This window comes from Odocoileus virginianus, chromosome 10 (genome assembly GCF_023699985.2).
Source record: "Odocoileus virginianus isolate 20LAN1187 ecotype Illinois chromosome 10, Ovbor_1.2, whole genome shotgun sequence".
NCBI classification, from domain to species: Eukaryota; Metazoa; Chordata; class Mammalia; order Artiodactyla; family Cervidae; genus Odocoileus; species Odocoileus virginianus.
In genome coordinates this window covers 14,630,760-14,650,512 of record NC_069683.1, presented here as the reverse complement: position 1 = coordinate 14,650,512, position 19,753 = coordinate 14,630,760, and the positions used below count along the sequence as shown (strand labels likewise).

At 53.8% G+C, this 19,753-nt stretch overlaps 1 protein-coding gene across 5 annotated transcripts in view; it reads left to right on the top strand.

Moving 5' to 3' along the window:
- TSPAN18 (tetraspanin 18) overlaps positions 1–19,753 on the top strand; it is a 202,231-nt gene that overhangs the window by 177,220 nt on the left and 5,258 nt on the right. For all 5 annotated transcript variants that reach the window (XM_070473133.1, XM_070473131.1, XM_070473132.1 and 2 more), the window contains 5 exons: positions 980–1,174; positions 7,439–7,513; positions 8,537–8,635; positions 9,170–9,352; positions 19,423–19,506. In XM_070473133.1, coding sequence (XP_070329234.1) covers positions 980–1,174; positions 7,439–7,513; positions 8,537–8,635; positions 9,170–9,352; positions 19,423–19,506 — 636 coding nt within the window. The remainder of the gene's footprint in view (positions 1–979; positions 1,175–7,438; positions 7,514–8,536; positions 8,636–9,169; positions 9,353–19,422; positions 19,507–19,753) is intronic.

Below are 19,753 nucleotides of genomic sequence, written 5' to 3'. Positions count from 1 at the left end.
TCTTCCCCCCCTGCTTACAGACCCTGTCTGTGAGCTGGCAGTTTTGTGTCATTTTGCATCATTCTTCCGGTCTTCCCACCACGCGGGGATTTCAAGCACTTCCCAGTCTTTAAAACCCATGATGCCCAATGATTTCTCCTGCAACAGGTCTGTTTCCAAGAGACTGGTCTGTGCCCAAGACCAGTGGAACGGATGTCTACTGAACCCTGCTAGGCACCTTCAAGTCCTTGGGAGGTGGGAAACAGTATCTTCGTTTAACCATGAGGAAGCTAGGGCTCAGAGAGGTTAAGGCACTTTACCAAGGTCTCACAGCTAATACGTGGCACAGCCCTTTCTCTGGACTAAGCTGCCTCTCTCGAGAGATAAATAAGGCGTGGAGAGGTGGACCCTGGAGATGAAGTCATGAACAAGAAGGCTTTCTAGGAGCGGATTTGAGAGTGGGGAGCCCTCCCCAACTGAGAGCTCCTGTGAGGACAAAGAGGATGGCTTCCATCTGTGTTTTCCCAGCATAGGTGTCAGAGCATCTTCACAAACTTGGGGAGGGTCTTGGGGCTGGAGTCAGGGGGACCTGGGGCTCAGCCCTGGCTCTGCTATGAACCTACTGCGTGACCTTCGGCAAATCGTTGGCCCCCTCTGGGGCTCAGCGTGGAATCAGGGGGTTGGACTGCATGACCTCAGTGGTGCTAACACTTAAGGAGAACATGAACGTGGCAGATAGACTCTACGGGACGTGGTTCCCCGCAGCCCAAAGTAGAGTGTTGGCCAGAGACGGGCTCTGGAGGGTGCGTGATGCACACTAGGTCAGAGTTAAGAAGGGAAATTCAAAGCAGAGGAAAACACAGTTGGAGTTTCTGCCCAGCTCACTCAGCACCTCCACCCCAGGGCCTCGAGCAGGGAACTGGTGTGTGTGTGTGTGTAGTGTCTAACGGCGGTGTCTCCCCGTGTCTTCTCCACGCTCCTGCCTGGCCCCGGGGAGCAGCTGGGCGGAGCCTGCTTGCTGGGCATCGGCATCTGGGTCATGGTGGACCCCACCGGCTTCCGGGAGATCGTGGCCGCAAACCCCCTGCTCATCACGGGCGCCTACATCCTCCTGGCCATGGGGGGCCTGCTTTTTCTGCTCGGCTTCCTGGGCTGCTGCGGGGCCGTTCGGGAGAACAAGTGTCTGCTGCTGTTCGTGAGTATCCCATCCCCCACCCCACCCATGGGTGCCCTGGTTGGGGGTGGGGGGTGGATAGAGGTCTGCATCCACACCAGGGGGGACTCACACTGAGGTCTGAGCCAGGTAGGCTGTCCACTGGGGTCTGAGCCAGGTAGGCTGGCCTCCAGGAGCAGGAGAGCCACCAACCCTTGCCATATGCGTCCGTGCTGGCCCCGTGCCTGCCGCCTGGTCGAGCCGCCCCCAGGCGCGCGGTGGCCTCGGCCTCCAGGTCTGAACGGCCAGGCTTCCCCACAGCAGGGTCAGCTGAGAACACTGACTCATGATGCTTTTCGACTTGCTTCTAAGAATTCAAATATATAAGTCCGTGATAAAAAAGCAAAGATCACTATCAGATAAATCATCCAGCTTTCACATTTCCACTTCTAAAATGGAAGTGATATGATCTCGGTAGGTCCTCTATTCATGAAATGAATGGACTTTGACCTGCTGTCACAGGCCACGTGGTTCACTCGTGCTATATATGCATCCAGGGCTGACTGACCATCCATAGTATTGGGGGGGTGGGGTCAGCGAGCCCAGGAGGATGAGCTGGGCTTGTGTGTGGGACTCTGTCTCATAACAAACAGTGTGACTCTGGTTTAGTTTCGTAACCTCCCTGAGCTTTAGCGTCTGCTGCTGAAGCGAGAGGCCAACGCGCTCGGCTGTAGACGGGAGTCAAAGGAGACCTGCAGTGGATGTCGGGTTTGTTGGGTCTTCAGTATTCACAGGAGCTGTGGCCCCTTCTCTCCTTACTGGTCTGGCCTTGGTGATGGGGCTTCCTGCCCTCCCAGGTCCTGTGCCTTCAGGGTTAGGAAAACTGGGTTGAGCGCAATCTTGCCGGAGGGGAAGTTAAAAACAGCCCAGCTTGGGCCAGTGGCTGGGCCAACTTGCAGACGCGCCTCGCCAGGGAGCCGGCGGGTGGGTCGGGAGTTAAGTGAGAGGGAGGCGCGGGCCGGTCCGCGAAGCGGCCTCGCGAGGCGTCTGGCGCCCCCTGGCGGACACCTCTGTGCAGTGTCCGATGGTGCCGGCGGTCTGGCCTTGGGGAGCCTGGGACTCTGAAAGGAGCTGAGTAGGGGTCCCAGGACACACCAAACCCACCCTCCCCCGCCCATCCTGCACCTCGGTGCCTGGGGCTCCTCCAGCGTGAACGGGCTCATCTCTGAAGCCAAGACAGAAACCAGGCTGGCGCTCTGGGCCAGGAGCAAGCTGGGGGCCTTGCAAGCCCTCTCCAGCTAAGTGGCCCCTTCAGAGCCGGCCAGCTGGACAAGGCATCGCTCTCCCCAGTGCCTAGGGGAGAAGGCTGAGGCCCAGGAGGGGACTGGCTGTGACCTAAGTCCTGGCTGTGGCCGGTCTGCCCACCAAACCTTAAAGTGCCCCCTCTCGCCGCCTCCTTCTCTTTGGTCTCCCTTCGGTCTCATCCTGCCTGCTTGTCCCCTCCTTTTCTCCCACTTCCCCTGCCTCTGTCTCCCTGTCTCTCTCTGCCTTCCTCTTGATCCCGTGGTTTCTGTTCTGCTGCCTTTCCTTCTCCTGGACGCCCCCTTGTCTCTGCCCCCTCCCCGGTGTCCCCACTTCCTTGACTTCTTCTACGCCCCCTCTTCTCCTCCCCTTCCCGCTCGTCCTGTCCCCTCCGCTTTCCTCTCTGTCCCAAGCCTAAGGCACATGACCCTGACATCACAGTGCAGGTCAAAGGCAGCGGACGCTGGGACCCGGGTCCACTGTCTCAGAGGGGCTGGTCCAGGGGCTCCTAACCTGGAATGAACTCAAGTGGTTCAAAGCGCAACCAAAATGACATGCAAAATATTATGTGTGTGTGCCTATAACATGTGTGGTCTGTGTGGGTGTGGTGTGCATACTTGCGTCTTTCTGGAGCCCCCACAGCTTCTGAAAACTTTTCAGAAAGATTCATGATCTGAAAAGTAAGGAAAACCATTTTCTTTTCCAACCTGGATTCGGCCTTGCAGGGTGGTTCCAACACCAAGTCTCACCGCTCCTTGGTCGTTAAAGAAGCCTGAGCCGCCTCGTCACACTTCAGTGAAGAAGTCAAGATTAGTCTTGGGAGAAGCCAAGAGAAGGTGACTTCAGTCCCCTCTGGAACTGGAGCTCAAAGGCCCACAGAGAGAGGAGGCCTGGGGATGGAGGTCACCTGGGCGACCCCTGCCCCTGCTCGGAGGCTAAGCCCTGAGGGGTCCCAGTGACCCTTAGCCCAGGAATAATGTCACCTAATGACCTACTTTTCTCAAAAAAAGATTTTCCAAACAGTCCTGTTGATCAATTCTAGAGCATTTTCATGGACCACAGGACAACTTCAGCCTATTTGTGATATTTTGTGGCATCCCTTTTTGCCTATCTGCTTACCTATAAACAGTTCAAGGAATGTTTTTAACCCGTTTATTGAAAACTTCACATTTTAAAAATATTTTATAACCAAGACATGCTAAATTGGAAAAGAGAACAGCAAAAAGGGAAGAGTATAATTTAAAAGCGGTAAAACAAGCTGAATTGTACATCAAGTATGTAAATTTGGTAAATATTATTAGAAATGAGAACGAAAAGCAGATGTATTGTAGGCAGATGGGTTAGAAAAGTCTGGAAATGCTCACAAGTAGGCAAAACAGCAGTTTTTACCCCTTTATTAATCGTCTGATCTTAAGCAAAGTGTTGTAAATTTGATGTTGAGGAATTACTGGCAAATATGCCCTTAGGCAAATGGGATGAGGTCAGATAACTCAAGACTAACACTCTGGGAAAGGCCCTGGTTTGGGGGAGCCCCAGAAAGCATCAGCCCTGTGGCTGAGTCCAGGCAGGATCCCCCTTCAAATAACCAGTAGTAATCTCGTCAAGCAGGAGGCAGTTGTTTCATGCTGGAGACGCGGGCAGAGTGACCTTGTTACTGATGTTGACCCCACAGCCCTGCACTCTCCTCCAGGTGACTGACACACTCCTGTCACCACCTCCGTGCCCAGGCTTTTGGGAGGCCCTGCTTCAGGCGGGAACAATGGCCAGGAGATCTGCAGACCCTCTTCCTCTGGGGAGACCTGCTTTCCCCATCAATGAGTTACAGATTTATTCTTTCATTTCATCTCATGACTCTTATGCTTTTCATCTCGTGAATTTCATTTCATGGATCATGAATCTTGGTTCAGTGGAAACTCCATCAGAGTGGGGATCACATCACCCTTGTGTGTGTTTATCGGTACTTAGCGCAGTGGGCTTCCCGGATGGCTCAGAGTGATAAAGAATCCACCTGCCAATGCAGCAGACAAGGGTTTGATCCCTGGATCAGGAAGATCCCCTGGAGAAGGAAATGGCAACTCACTCCAGTATTCTTGCCTGGGAAGTCCCAGGGACAGAGGAGCCTGGTAGGCTACAGTTCATGGGATTGCAGAAGAGTTGGACACGGCTTAGCAACTAAACAACAACCACCTAGCACAGTACCTGGCACAGAGTATGTGCTCAGTAAACAGGCCTGGACTGAAGGAACAGGGAGGAGACGTGGGTCAGAGCGTGGCCTTTGGAGTCAGAAAAGCCTGGTTCTTATCCCTCTGTGCCACTTCCTGGCTGTGTGACCTGGGCTCAGTTACTTAACCTCTCTGAACTTCAGATTCCTCATCTGTAAACTGGAGATAATAATACCTCCTTACCAGCCATAATATTGTGATCATCATTCATTAAGAAAATGTACATCTTGCGTAACTCTGTTCCTGGCACATATAAGCGTTTGATAAACTGAAAACAAAACGATTGCTGTTGATCCACAAGAGACCCTGCAGGCCACCTGAGTCTTCAAACCTGGGGCTCTGGTTCCGACGGGTCAGGAAGCAGACCTGCAGTGAGCCTCACTGCAGTCAGCTGTGTGGGGTGATCTTGGACTGAAGTTGGGGGTACAGCTCCCCAACCAGAAGGTGACAGATCTGCTGTGCCCTGGGCAGACTGCCCGTGGCCGCAGTGTCCATCCCACCCCCTCCACTTCCAAGAGCTGGTCCTTGGGTTAAGAGGTATGTTCCCCACCTCTGCAGCCTCCCATCCCTGTGACAGTGATGAAGGGCCCTGGCGGGGCTCCTGGCACCTCCATTGGGCTGGTGACAGATGGTCATCCGGTTCTGTTTCACAAGGCCTCCACGGAGCCCCGCCCTGCCCTCTGCCCTCTCGGTGGAGTTGCTGGCAGTCCTCAGGCTGGCAAACCGCAGCCTCGGAAATGGTCTCCACCCCAGCGATGTGACTGAGCTGTCTCTGCCTATCGATCTCGGCTTAGGCAGTTATAAACTATGGATGAGACGGAGCTCGTGAACTCTGCGTGCTCATCACTCTGGGAGCGTGCGTGCACTTTCTGGGGGACTTAGCACCGCATCAGTGAGATAATGCAGGTGACGCACCGTGCCCAATGTGAGGATGGCTCAGATGGTGGCTCAGAACCAAGAGCAAGCGTGGCCTTCCTGGAGACAAGCCCGAGCATGGGCGATCTCTGGAAAAAGCATAACTATCATCTATCCAGCGCTTGGGGCTTCCTGGGTGGCACTACTATTAAAGAACCTGCTTGCCAATGCAGGAGACTTAAGACACACGGGTTCAATCCCTGGGTCAGGAAGATCCCCTGGAGGAGGGCATGACAACCCAGTCCAGTATTCTTGCCTGGAGACAATCCCATGGACAGAGGAGCCTGGTGGGCTACAGTTCATAGGGTTGCAAAGAGATGGACACAACTGAAGCGGCTTAGCACTCACACTCCCTCAGGCATCCAGCGCTTAGCACCTAAGCATGGCTCTTACGTGAGTCATTTCATTGAACCCTCTGGGCAGCCTGGCAAAGCAGCTGCTGACCATCAACACCCTTGTCCTACTGATGGAGAAACTGGAATCCAGACGCATAGAACCTGACGGAGCTGGCCCAGCTGGCAAGTGGCACAGTGGAAATAAACACGGGACCTCTGATTCTAGAACACAGGCTCCTAACACCCTGTTATCCTGGAACCCAGGAAACCCTCCAGGTCTTAAGACTTTCAAAGCGAAGCAGGGTGGTCTGAAGGGCTGAGGACAAGTTCAGCACCCTTCGCTTCCTTCCAGCCTGGGCACACACAGTGCGTACTTAAGGACTGTGACCCAAGCAAGGGAACAGGTCCTGGGGTCGCTGTGTCCATGTGCGCGGGGGTTTTGGGGCCCTGCTGGTGACTGGTCTCCAGGTGGAGTGACAACTCCAGGATTGTCCCAGTGCAAGGGGACAACGCTAAGAGATGAGGGCACAGCCACTTCCTCTTTTTTCTGCTGACAACCATCCACCGTAACAGTGCCCACGATGTCCAGGGCCTAGAGATAGCAGATAGCAAGGTCATTATGGCGAGTTGTTAATTCGTGGATTCATTTACTCATCAGAGAGCCGTATAGCAACACCGGTGCTGTCCAGGCGTCGAGAACACTGCCCGCTGGATCCCAGCTGATGGTGGTGATCCAGCGGGGATGCAGCAGCTGCGGTACACACTTCTGCAGGGCCCTGTGGTGTGGGTGGAGCCAGGGACCGAGTCTGGAAAGCAGGGTGCTGGTGGGCAAGCAAGGGCAGGGCTTTCCAGATACAGGGAGCTCAGCGTGTGAGGTTCCCGAGGCGAAAGGTGTCATGGTGAGTTTGGGCAACAGGGAGACATGCAGAGAGTAGCACAGAGCAGGGCTCTGTTAGATTCCAGACGCCCAGCCCCTGGGTTTTCAGATTTTGATAGACCTAACGCCTTCCCTCCAATCATGCTCCATTATTGCAGCTGAAAAGTAATGTCACTTCCCCTACTACCCATGGGAATGAGAGGCAGCGGGGCAGGAAGAGGCAGTCCTGGGCCTGATGGGGTGGGGACAGCCAGCCAGGGATCCCCAGGGACTTCAGGATTCCCACTACTTGGACAGTCCACCTGGGGGAGGTTGAAACAAGTTTCAACATCGATCTTCTTCAAGGGCTGCCAAGTACGGTTGCTCAGAGCGCACACTGCACAAGGGGCCACTAAAGGGTACCATTTGCACAGAAGGCATGTTTGTATGTTTATCTGTTCCATATTTGTGTTACAACCTTGTTGGCTCCAAAGGTGGATTGTTGGGGTGTTTATTATGAAAAATGTCTGGTTTATGGCAGTTAAGTTCCTCAGTCTTATGAAATCAGTACATTGCCGCCATCCTGTGACAGATGGAAGGGTGCCTCAGAGAGCGGTCAGCTGTCCCCTTCCTACCTGCCCTCAGGATTCACAGGTCTGCCCCTTTCTCTCTGCAGTTCTTCTTGTTCATCCTGATCATCTTCTTGGCAGAGCTCTCAGCAGCCATCCTGGCCTTCATCTTCAGGGAAAATGTACGTACCTGGCCCCGTGTGCCCTGGCCCATTCCTGGCCGGCCCTCCGTCCCCAGAGGGTCTCACCGAGTCAGCGTCCTCTCATCCAGTGGTTCCAGCTCCAATCACAATCCACCGCCCCAGTGAAGCCCCACAGCCCAAAAAGAAATCTGCGAGCCTGTCCTTGCAAGGGTTTTCCAGAAGGTCAGAGTCAGAGGGCCCTTAAGGGTCTGCGCTCTTTCCAAACGTCTGGTGCAACCCATCCCTGACTCTAGAATCTTCCATTCTATGCCTTGCCCAGTACTGGCCCAGCAGTAGTTGTTTCATAGTCCAAGGACAGTCAGAGAGGCTGCCCATCCCCCAGCCCACCCCCAGACCCCACGAAGAATCTGCACCAAGCAGGAGAACAGGGCAGAGTCCTCCTGGACAAGGCCCTGGCAGGGATGCAGTTTGGGCCACTTGCCCCCAGAGACCATCTTATCCCAGAGGCTCTAACCACTGGGGGCCCCTCCCTTCCCTGCAGAGGGGAGCAGGGTGATCAGGCCTCCGGAGAGTATTTTGAAAGTAGCAGCGACTTCCAAGGGCCTCTTTGGAAACTGCGGCTCTGCAGAGATGGCCTGCTGCACACACAGTGGCTTCTTCAGGGCGCAGGACACAGCGCATCCACTCGGTTCTGTCTGAGGAACAGCTCAGGGTTAGGGAGTGGCAGGAGAGGTGAGCTCCCCACCGTGGACCCGCCACCCTCTGGGAAGAGCTTCAGTACCAGTGGAGGTCCCCCGGTGGCTTGCTGAGGGCTATGTGGGTGGTCTGCGTGTTCATGCTGGGGATCTGACGATGCAGGGAGGCCACAGGTCCTTAGAGGTGGGGGGTGGACCCCAAGGACCCGCCCCAAGTCAGCTGCTTAGGAGGAGGGTCCCTGGCACTGGGGCCCAGAGGCCTTCCCCAACCCTCACCCGGAGCAGATCAGTGGAGAGGCCAGGGAAGGGGGCGCCCGCCGTATCAAGCAGCCATGGCCCTCAGCCCAGCCCCTCCCTCTGCCTCCAGCTCACCCGTGAGTTCTTCACCAAGGAGCTTGCCAAGCATTACCAGGGCAACAATGACACGGACGTCTTCTCCGCCACCTGGAACTCCGTCATGATCACAGTGAGTGGTCCCAGGGATGCTCTGAGCCCTCAGCCCTGACGCCCAGGGGGCCCATTGTCTGGCCTCCGGAGCCTTGCTCTCCGCGCCTATGCAGATGTCAGTAATCAACCAGGCACTCATCCACCCAGCCCCGGCCCAGCCTCAGAACCGGCATCCATCCGCACAGCATCTCGGGCAGCCGTGGCCCATCAGCCACAGTCTGAACTCAGGGTGAAACCTGTTTGCCCTCCCTGTCTTGAGTCCTCAAGCAATTGTAACAGTCATCAGTGATGGTAACCATAGCAACTACTTACTGAGTGCTCAGCGCCGGTGAAGTAGGAATTGTTAGCACCACTCTCATTTTACCGATGAGGACACGGGAGGCTCAGAGAGGCTGAGTGGCTTTCCCGTGGTTGCCCAGGTGGAGCAGCTGGAGCCCGCTCCCACCGGGGTCACGACTGCCCCACTACACTGCCCCACAGTGGCCTGAGTCTCCTCACTCTCATACCTGGCTGCGGCTCCTCCCCGCCCCTCCTTCTCTTCGCTCTCTCCTAGTTCGGTTGCTGTGGAGTCAACGGGCCTGAAGACTTTAAGTATGCATCAGTGTTCCGACTCCTGACTTTGGACAGTGACGAGGTGCCAGAGGCCTGCTGCCGGAGAGAACCCCAGAGTCGGGACGGGGTCCTGCTGAGCAGAGAGGAATGCCTCTTGGGAAGGGACCTATTCCTGAACAAGCAGGTACCAGACCCTGCTTCCCCTGGCAGAGGAGCCCTGTCCATCAGGATTGGCTGGCCAAGCTGGGTGGGTGGCAATGTGAGCCCAGAAGGTCTGAAGGCACTCAGGGAATCCCGTGGAAATGTTGGCTGTGTTGTGGGACTTCTGAACGGGGGTTAAGGAAGGCTCCATTCATACCCCTGAGATCCAGCCAAAGGGGTTAAAGATGAGAATGGCAGACAGTCCATCAGTGGCATAGACCAGAGGAGTGGGCATTTTGGCTAGGGTTCAAGGGTAACTAGGAGTTTTCCAGTGTTCCAGGTAGAACACTCCCTGAGCTTCTGGTAATGTAGGTCTCAAGAACCAAAACCAGAAGTACACAGCAGGGCCCCTCCTCAGCTGTGCACTTTATTTGGGGAAAACACATTTGTCATGTGGAAGCACCCCCAGACCCCAAGAGAATAAGGTTTCCCTGACCTTAGCCTCCAAGGTCAGGGAAGCTCCTAGACTTCTTGGCTTCTTTTACAACCCAAGGACTTCATCTCAGTCTCGGAAGAAGTCCTTTCCCTTCCTGCTATGTCCCCTCGGGGAGATACACATTGCCCTTGACCTTGACCCCCCTTCCTGCTGACCAGTCCCCGCACTCCTCAGGGGGATGTGCGAGACCAGGCTGGGGGAGGGTGGGGCAGTGGGGGGAAAACGAGGGCGAGCTGAGCCCCACACCCCATGCCTGATTCGACCTTTGATGAGGCTCCCATGGGAGAGCTCCGGATGCCTGGGGCCACAGCAGGGGACAGGAGACAAAACCCCTGTTCCTGCAAGGCTTACAGTCTGGTTAGAGGAAGCAGATGATAAGCAAGCAGCAAGCACATAAGAAGTCATAATCTCACATGAAATAATCATTTCACTGTAAAGAAAATAAAACTGGATGATGGGCTAGAAGGGACAGGATGGGATGGGGGGAGGGCTTAAGGCAAGCCTCTCATAGTCCCCCCAGGGAAGAGGAGAGTTGGGTTAAGGCCTGACCCTGGCCATCTGATGAGACTCTTTCCAGCTTCAGCTTTGCCTTATAAACTCAGCACCCTCCTCCCCTGCACCTGCCCACGTCATGTCAAAGGATTCCCCAGGCCCGGAGAGTCACGTTCCTCCATCCCTTATGGTCCTCTGTCCCTGCGTTGAGTGACAGAGACCTAAGTAAAGAAACAAAGGTCCCAGGACAAGGCTGCTGTGAGCCGGGGCGGGGCAGCCGCTCCCAGGAGTTAGGTCTCAGCCCTGAGGAGAGGCTGCAGAGCATGGGGCGGAGTTTCAGGCGGTGATGTCAGGCGGACCCGGGCCGTCAGAGCTGTGTCACCTTGGCCAGGACTCACTCTCCAGACCTCAGATTCCCCATGCAGTGGCAGAGACGGCTGGCTGCCCTCATGTTCAGTTCCTGCTTCCTCCTTGGAAAGAGGAGGTTTATAGACCCAGTGACCACCAGGTAAAGCCGCTCTTTCAGCCTCCCTTGCAGCTAAGCCACATGGCAAGTTCTAGCCAAAGGGAGGAAAGCAGAGGTGATCTATGCAACTGAGTCATGTCCTTCAGAGAAAGTGCTGTGCCTACCCCTTCTCCCTCTCATCCCCCACCCCCAGCTCGTGATTGACAGCCATCTCAGACCTTGCAGAGGAAGGTGACCCCCTAGAATATCCAAGCATCAAGAGAGAAGGTACCTAGGCCACTGACAACCTTATGAAGCAGAGCAGCCAGCAACTCAGGGGTTGATCAGTCAGTTCGGTTGCTCAGTCGCGTCCGACTCTTTGTGACCCCATGGACCACAGCACGCCAGGCTTCCCTGTCCATCACCAGCTCCCAGAGCTTACTCAAACTCATGTCCATCGAGTCAGTGATGCCATCCAACCATCTCATCCTCTGTCATCCCCTTCTCCTCCCACCTTCAATCTTTCCCAGCATCAGGGTCTTTTCAGTGAGTCAATTCTTTGCATCAGGTGGCCAAAGTATTGGAGTTTCAGCTTTAGCATCAGTCCTTCCAATGAATATTCAGGACTGATCTCCTTTAGCATGGACTGGTTGGATCTCCTTGCAGTCCAAGGGACTCTCAAGAGTCTTCTCCAACACCACAGTTCAAAAGCATCAATTCTTCGGCGCTCAGCTTTCTTTATAGTCCAACTCTCACATCCATACATGACCACCAGAAAAACCATAGCTTTGTCTATGCTTTTGATGAAGACAGGGGTTGATAAAGACAAACAAACTTCTACCAATAGGACTGTTTGCTGCCTGCAGCCAAACCTCTCTCCTACAGCCACTTGTGAATTGTTCAGGGAGGTTTCTCATGGGCCCTGTTCTTTACTGGCTTCATCCTCCATTGCACTGCCTCCTTCCATCTCCCGGGCATGGCTTTGAGATCGAAGCTCATCAGAGAGGTCCCTGTGCAGCTCCATTAGTTCCGTGACTCTTCCCCAGCTCCTCATGAGGCCTGCCTGAGCCTGACTTCTGGGATTCCTTTTCTGAGGCACTAGCATCCCCCTGAGCACTCTTCCTTTTAAAAGCTTCTGCTGAGGGACTCTGTCTGTTGTTTCTCCAAAGCCTACTTCCCTGAAGCTCAGGATGCATTTCCTACCTTGCCTCACATCCTCATCACAATGTTGAGTCAGTAAGCAACATATTTGATTCCAAGTGACTGAAAATCTGCATCAAGGCAAATGCCTTTGTGTTTCACACACAGTAAGAATTCTGGAAGATGTTGGCTTCTCTATTTATCAATGGCTCCATCAAGTCAGCCAAGGTCTCGCCTCTGTAATCCTTGCAGCCTTTCCTTATGCTTAGTACTTCATGGTGGCAAAACGGCTGCCATGGCTCCAGACATTCCACTCGTTGAAGATGGGAAGAAACTTAAAAGGTGGTGCCAACTTCTTTCCCAGAAACTTCCCTAAGACTTCTGCTTAGAAGTCTCATTGGCCAGAACTCAGTCATATAGCTGTCAGGAGCTGAGGCAGAGGGCACTCGTCCATGTGTATTGAGTTAGTCCATCAGCCCTGTTTATCACTGAATGCCAGTGAAGAGAAATGAGCAAGTTCCCAAGGAATGTGATCCAAAAGAAAAAATCAGGCTCCTCCATAGGTATGAGCTGAAAATACCATGGCAGCTTCTCCTGCTCATTCCTCAGCCTTCCCTGGGCTAAGATAGTCATATGGGCAAGTCAAGAATGTATTTCCCTGCTTAGAAAAAAAAAATCAGGGGTTGTCCCAGGAGATGGTGACCTAGCTAGACCGTGACCCAAGAGGAAACCATCTATTTTCCCCACTTGTCAGGGTGGTCTTAAGTCTTCTCGCCCCATAGCATCACTGATTCTTTGCTTTATCCTCAAGGATCCCCCCCTGCTTCCTGGGTGGTCATGAGTATGGGTGTTGCTGCGACTCTCATAGACATAAATTTCTACACTCTCATCCTCCTGACAAGGGAAAAGCACTCCAGCCAGAGTGAGAGCTGACTGTGCAAAGGCCCTGGGGTAGGAGGGAGCATGGTGTGTCCCAGAACCAAGGGAATGCCAGTATGGCTGGAGTACAGTGAATAAGGTGAGACTAGCTCCAGGCAAGGGTATCAGCAAGGCCAGACCATGCAGTGCCTGTGGACCCAGGGCAAAGATGCTGGAAAAGCAAAGAAGCCCAAGTTCTATGTGGGGCTGTGGCCATGTTGGCTCTCTGGCTGCTTACTGGCCAGAGGTTAGAGATGGGCCTGAGTAGACAGGAGGGATTTGTACACTAGTCCCAGTGAGAAATGAGGATGGGTTAGACCAGGATGATGGTAGAGGAGACAGAGAGAAGTGTGTGGATCTGAGAAAGGAATCGGGAGGTAAAACGGTGGTAGATTGACTTTGGAGAAGGGAGGATGAGGCGGTGTTGAGAGTGACTTCATAGGCTCTGGTTGGGGGAGGACCTCAGATCTGCCCTGGGGCGTGTGGAGTGTCAGATGCCTTTGGGACCTGCAGGCAGTGGGCAGCTGGACTTGCAGGGCTTGGGGGAAGGTCCGTGCTGGACATAGAAATGTGGCGATCTTCATGGTGGCCCCTCTGGCCTCTGTCAGATGAGGTTGGGGGGTGACTGCTGCAGGGAGTCAGGGTGGGGGCATGTTCCCTCCCTGCAGAGATGGAGGGGAGGTGCTGGCGATAGCAGTACAGCTCAGGCACACAGTCTGGTGGCAGAGTGGGGAAGGATGGTCCCTGCAGTGTCTCCCTGGGCGGGGTAGGGGGTCAGGGCTGGGCATCCATCCTGAGCAGGAGGAAGAGGTGATACCCAGGGGTGCTGGCTGGGGTTTGGGGCCCTGAGCCAGGGACCCTGCCTGGGGGAGCAGGAACCAAGGCTTCCTGATGCAACTGCTTCCCCTTAGAATAGAGCAGAGAAGCAGTTTGCACTCCCCTTAGTACAAACCCGCTTCCCTGCCTCCACGGCGGTGACACTGAGCCAGTGGTCGTCTGCTCCCTCCTTCCATTCCTCTTCCTCGAGGGGCTGGAATGGGGTCCAAGTCAGAACAAGCACATGAGGCCCCACCAGAGTCCTGGCCAGAGGGGACACTCACTGGGACCTGGCGGCGTCTTCCGTCCATCCCCTGCCCTGGCTTCTCTCCCTGAGGGCATCTCAGTGGCAGGGCCTCCGTCAGCCAAGCCATCTGCTTAGTTCAGCCCAGGGTGAACCTTTGGTGTCAGAGCCCGACAGAGGGCAGATGAGAAGTTAAGGCCCCGGGTGCCCCGCCCGCAGCAGGCGAGGGGTGCAGGGACAACTTCCCTCGGCCAGATAAGGCCCCCCCAGGCCTAAGAAGAACCCCCAGGCCCAGGTGAGGCATGTGAAAGTCAACATCAAGTTCAGAAGGGGGTTACTGCTTCTCCTATCCCCTTATGGTACAGGGGTGCATGCGTGTGTGTGTGGGGTCCACTGATCCCTGGGATTGTACAAGGGCAAACCCAGTTCTGCACTCAGACATCTCCCACCCCCAGGCTGTGCTCTGAGGGGCCCAGAGAGAAAGCACATGGTCCTAACGGGGGCTGAGGGGTGGATCCCTGCCAGCACTGTTCCACGTGCTTTATCCGGAGCATCTCATCTTATCCTCATACCAGTCCTAGGAAGTAGTTAGCCTACACAGGCCCGTCTTTGGATGGGGCAAAGGAGGCTGAGAAAAAGTAAGTACAGGCACACCTCGGAGAGACTGAGGGTTCAGTTCCAGACCATTGCAATGAAGCGAGGGACCCAACGCAGGGGCCCCAGGTTTAATCCTTGGCTGGGGAACTAGATCCCACATGCCACAACTAAGACCTACCACACCAAATAAATAAGCAAATTTTTTAAAAAAATGGTTTTTACACTACCCCTTAGTCTGTTATGTATGCGATCACTTTACATCAAAAGAAAAAAAATCAGCAGGCATGCCATAATTTAAAAATTCTGTATTGCTAAAAAATGCTCACAGTTATCTGAGACATCAGCAAGAGGCAGTGTGTGCTGAGTCGCTCAGTTGTGTCTGACTCTTTGTGACCCCATGGACTGCAGCCTGCCAGACTCCTCTGTCCATGGGATTCTCCAGGCAAGAATGCTGGAGTGGGTTGCCATGCCCTCCTCCAGGTTATCTTTCCGACCCAGGAATCGAACCCACATCTCTTACGTCTCCTGCGTTGGCAGGTGGGTTCTTTACCACTAGCGCCACCTGGGAAGCACAAGGTAGTAGTAACATGAAAGATCACTGATCACAGATCCCCGTGACACCTCTAATAAGGATGAAAATGCTGAGAATGGTGAGAATTACCAGATGAGGCACAGAGGCATGAAGGGAGCAACCACTGCTGGAAAAATGGCACCGACAGCCTTGCTCAATGCAGGGTTGCCACAAACCATCAAGTTCTAAAAGCATACAATATCTGTGAAGTGCAATAAAACGAAATGTGCCTGTAAGCTCACCAGTAAGCAAGTGGCTGGTGTTACCTGTGTAACCACTTTTCCCCGGATTACTGGTGCCTCTCGTCTGGGTGGCCCCTCAAAGCACATCCTAAGTCCAGGCTGTGTTGGGTAGAGGGAGTGGGGCGTCGAGTATGGTGGCAGGACGCGGGCTAGGGTGCGGGGAGGAGGTGAGTGGCAGCCTCGAGGAATGATGGGAGGCTGGGAGGCTGGAAGCCCCTCTCCCAGTCTCCTTCCCTTCCCTCTGGAGCAGGCCTGCTTGCTGCTGCTGCGGTTTTATGTTGGGGTTCTGATGCTTTAAAAAAAGCTAAACAAAGCAAGAGCTCCCCAGGTGGCGCTAGTGGCAAAGAACTCGCCTGCCTATACAAGAGAAGTAAGGTAATACAAACAGCCGGGAAAAGAAGAGACGCGAAAGGCAAAGGAGGAAAGGAAAAATAGTCCCATCTGAATGCAGAGTTCCAAAGACTAGCATGGAGAGATAAGAAAGCCTTCCTCGGTGATCAGTGCAAAGAAATAGAGGAAAACAATAGAATGGGAAAGACTAGAGACCTCATCAAGAAAATTAGAGATGCCAAGGGAACATTTCATGCAAAGATGAGCTCAATAAAGGATAGAAATGGTATGGACCTAACAGAAGCAGAAGATATTAAGAAGAGGTGGCAAGAATGCACAGAAGAACTGTACAAAAAAGATCTTCATGACCCAGATAATCACGATGGTGTGATCACTCACCTAGAGTCAGACATCCTGGAATGCAAAGTCAAGTGGGCCTTAGGAGGCATCACTATGAACAAAGTTAGTGGAGGTGATGGAATTCCAGTTGAGCTCTTTCAAATCCTAAAAGATGATGCTGGGAAAGTGCAGCACTCAATATGCCAGGAAATTTGGAAAACTCAGCAGTGGCCACAGGACTGGAAAAGGTCAGTTTTCATTCCAATCCCAAAGAAAGGCAATGGCAAAGAATTCTCAAACTACCGCACAATTGCACTCATCTCACACACTAGCAAAGTAATGCTCAAAATTCTCCAAGCCAGGCTTCAACAGTATGTGAACCGTGAACTTCCAGATGTTCAAGCTGGATTTAGAAAAGGCAGAGAAATGAGAGATCAAATCGTCAACATCCATTGGATCATCGAAAAATCAAGAGAGTTCCAGAAAAACATCTACTGCTTTATTGACTATGCCAAAGCCTTTGACTGTGTGGATCACAACAAACTGGAAAATTCTTCAAAAGATGGGAATGCCAGACTATCTTACCTGCCTCCTGAGAAATCTGTATGCAGGTCAAGAAGCAACACTTAGGACCTTACATGGAACAACAGACTGGTTCCAAATCATGAAAGAAGTACCTCAAGGCTGTATCTTGTCACCCTGCTTGTTTAACTTACATGCAGAGTAAATCATGAGAAACCCTGGGCTGGATGAAGCACAATGAAGATCGCCGGGAGAACTATCAATAACCTCAGATATGCAGATGACACCACCCTTATGGCAGAAAGTGAAGAGGAACTAAAGAGCCTCTTGATGAAAGTGAAAGAGGAGAGTGAAAAAGTTGGCTTAAAGCTCAACATTCAGAAAACTAAGATCATGGCATCTGGTCCCATCACTTCATGGGAAGTAGATGGGGAAACAATGGAAACAGTGAGAGACTTTATTTCTTTGGGCTCCAAAATCACTGCTGATAGTGACTACAGCTATGAAATTAAAAGACGCTTGCTCCTTGGAAGAAAAGCTATGACCAACCTAGACAACATATTAAAAGGCAGAGACATTACTTTGCCAACAAAGGTCCGTCTAGTCAAAGCCATGGTTTTTTCAGTGGTCATGTATGGATGTGAGAGTTGGACTATGAAGAAAGCTGAGCGCCAAAGAATTGATGCTTTTGAACTGTGATGTTGGAGAAGACTCTTGAGAGTCCCTTGGACTGCAAGGAGATCCAACCAGTCCATCCTAAAGGAGATCAGTCCTGGGTGTTCATTGGAAGGACTGATGCTGAAGCTGAAACTCCAATACTTTGGCCACTTGAGGGGAAGAACTGACTCATTTGAAAAGACCCTGATGCTGGGAAGGATTGAAGGTGGGAGGATAAGCGGACAACAGATGATGAGATGGTTGGATGGCATCACCGATTTGATGGACATGAGCTTGAGTAAGTTCCGGGAGGGAGTTGGTGATGGACAGGGAAGATTGGCATGCTGCAGTCCATGGGGTCACAAAGAGTCGGACATGACTGAGCGACTGAACTGAATTGAAAGTGATACAGGTTTGACGCCTGGGTCAGGAAGATCCCCTGGAGGAGGGCATGGCAACCCACTCCAGTATTCTTGCCTGGAGAATCCCCACGGGCAGAGGAGCCTGGCGGAGTCGGACCTGACTGAAGCCACTTAACACAGACACAGGCAAACGGAGCAAGGGGGTTGGCGATTTGAGTTCCGCCCCAACACGGGTCTGCAGGCAGATCCAGGATGGCCCCAGGCCTGGCCAGCTGCATGGGGCTTCCCCGCCAGCTCTGAAGCCACCTCCAATCACGCTGGGTTCCAGACCAGCTGGCCCGTGGGAGGGCACCCTTAGGGCTGCAGCCACACAGTGCTTGGCTGGGCTCCCAGTCAGCTAAGGCCTTCTTTCCTTGTCATCCTTGCCAGGCCTAGGATGTCTCAGCCTGACCATGGCACAGGCCTTAGAAATCACCTGGGGCATCTGCTCACCACGTAGGTTCCTGGGCTCCACACCAGACACCACCCCCGCCCCTCCGATCCAGGGTCCTGGGGCTGAGGCCTTGGCATGTGTATTGTTAACTACTTCCCAGTTGAGTCTGACATACCGTCGGCCCCAAGAACACTGTGGATCCAGCTCACCATGCTGGGGGGTCTGTTCATCTGGGAGCATCCTGTATCTTTGAAGGGTGCTCAAAGAGGGGCCTGTGGGGGCCTTCCCTGCCCAGCCCCCATCAGCATCCAGCAGGAGGGTCCCATGCCATCTGCCTGGCCACTCTGCCCAGATCAGGTCCTGCTGTCACCTGCCTGAGTCACCTGCCTCATGGCGTGTCATTTCCACTTCCGGCCAGTGAGGCAGAGCTTCCGGGTGACTGACAATGGGTGTGAGCCCCCAAGAATCACCTAAGAAGCACCCCCAAATCTCAACAGAGCCCAGACACAGCCAGTGTCACCAACAGGGACCGGGCGTGATCCCCTAACCCCCACCTGGTGACTCCTTCCCTTGCAGGTCCGCTGGCGGGGCCCAAGGAATATGCAGATTCTCCTAAAAGGAAGAAAATTCTCTCTCTTTAAAAATACATTCATTCAAAGCAAATACCACGCATCAGTCTCTGGTCAGCATGGAGCAGAGGGAGGGAGCGTGGGCTCAAAGATGACCAAGGCGTGAGGCACTCAGGGTCAGATGGGGCGGCAGTCACATGCTGGTATGCTGTCCCCCTCTTTCTGTCTCATCCTCTCACTGGCTCCATCTCTGTCTCAGTCCGTATATCCTGAGGACTGCCTGAGACAGCAGTAATAGCATGGGAATGCAATCCATTTAGAAGGGGCCCTGTGAGAGCTGGGCTGGTCCTGGAAGTCTGCCTGGAGGTGGTGAGGTATGTGCTAGATCTTGAAGAATGGGCTGGCTTTCCTTAGGGCGGAGGTTGCAAACCAAAATCCTGCTGCCAGGCTGGTAATGGGGAGGAGTAGAGAGGGTGGGTGTGGGAAGATAGAAGATGGTGGGGACTGCGAATCCCCAGGGGGCACCTGTCCCCAGGGAGAGCCACGTAGAAATGACAGCCTACCTTACTGGATCTTCTGATTTTTTTTTGAGAGCAGAAGAGAATCCAAACATTTATTGGAAATTTTCCAATATTCCCATCAAAAGAGAAAAAAGGGTCTGTGTCTGATTGAGCAGCAGTCAAGCTGGCCATTTTCAGCCCCACCTTAGGGGCTAGAGGGCCACGTGGGTCTCTGGTGCCAAGTTGCTGCATTTATGGGCCTCCTGCCTCCCAGCATCTCCCCGCTGAACTATCCCAGCAGCAGTGGGACAGCGTAGGCCGGCTGCTGCCTGAGCTTTGGGGCCACATGCCAGTTCCCACGCTTCACTCCCCGGTCGGGAGGCTGGCCCCTGACCCCGTCCCTCCTGGCTTTGGCCTCACCTCTGGTCCTTCCCCCGCAGGGCTGTTACACAGTGATCCTCAACGCCTTTGAGACTTACGTCTACCTGGCCGGGGCCCTGGCCATAGGGGTGCTGGCCATCGAGGTAAGTGAAGGCCCCCATTTCTGCAGTTCCCCGGAAGCAAGATGCCCTCACAGGGTCTGGGGCAGACCCTCCCATAGCCTGTACCCCCAGCCTACCTCCAGCTCCAGATCCCTAACCTAGGACCCAATGGGACCCCGCTTCGGGGACTATGGAGTGATAAGCCCAGCCATGCCTGTCTGTTCCCTGAGTTGTTATGGGGCTCTGGACACATCTGAGCAAGTCTCCGGGCAATGGGGGTAGACAGGCC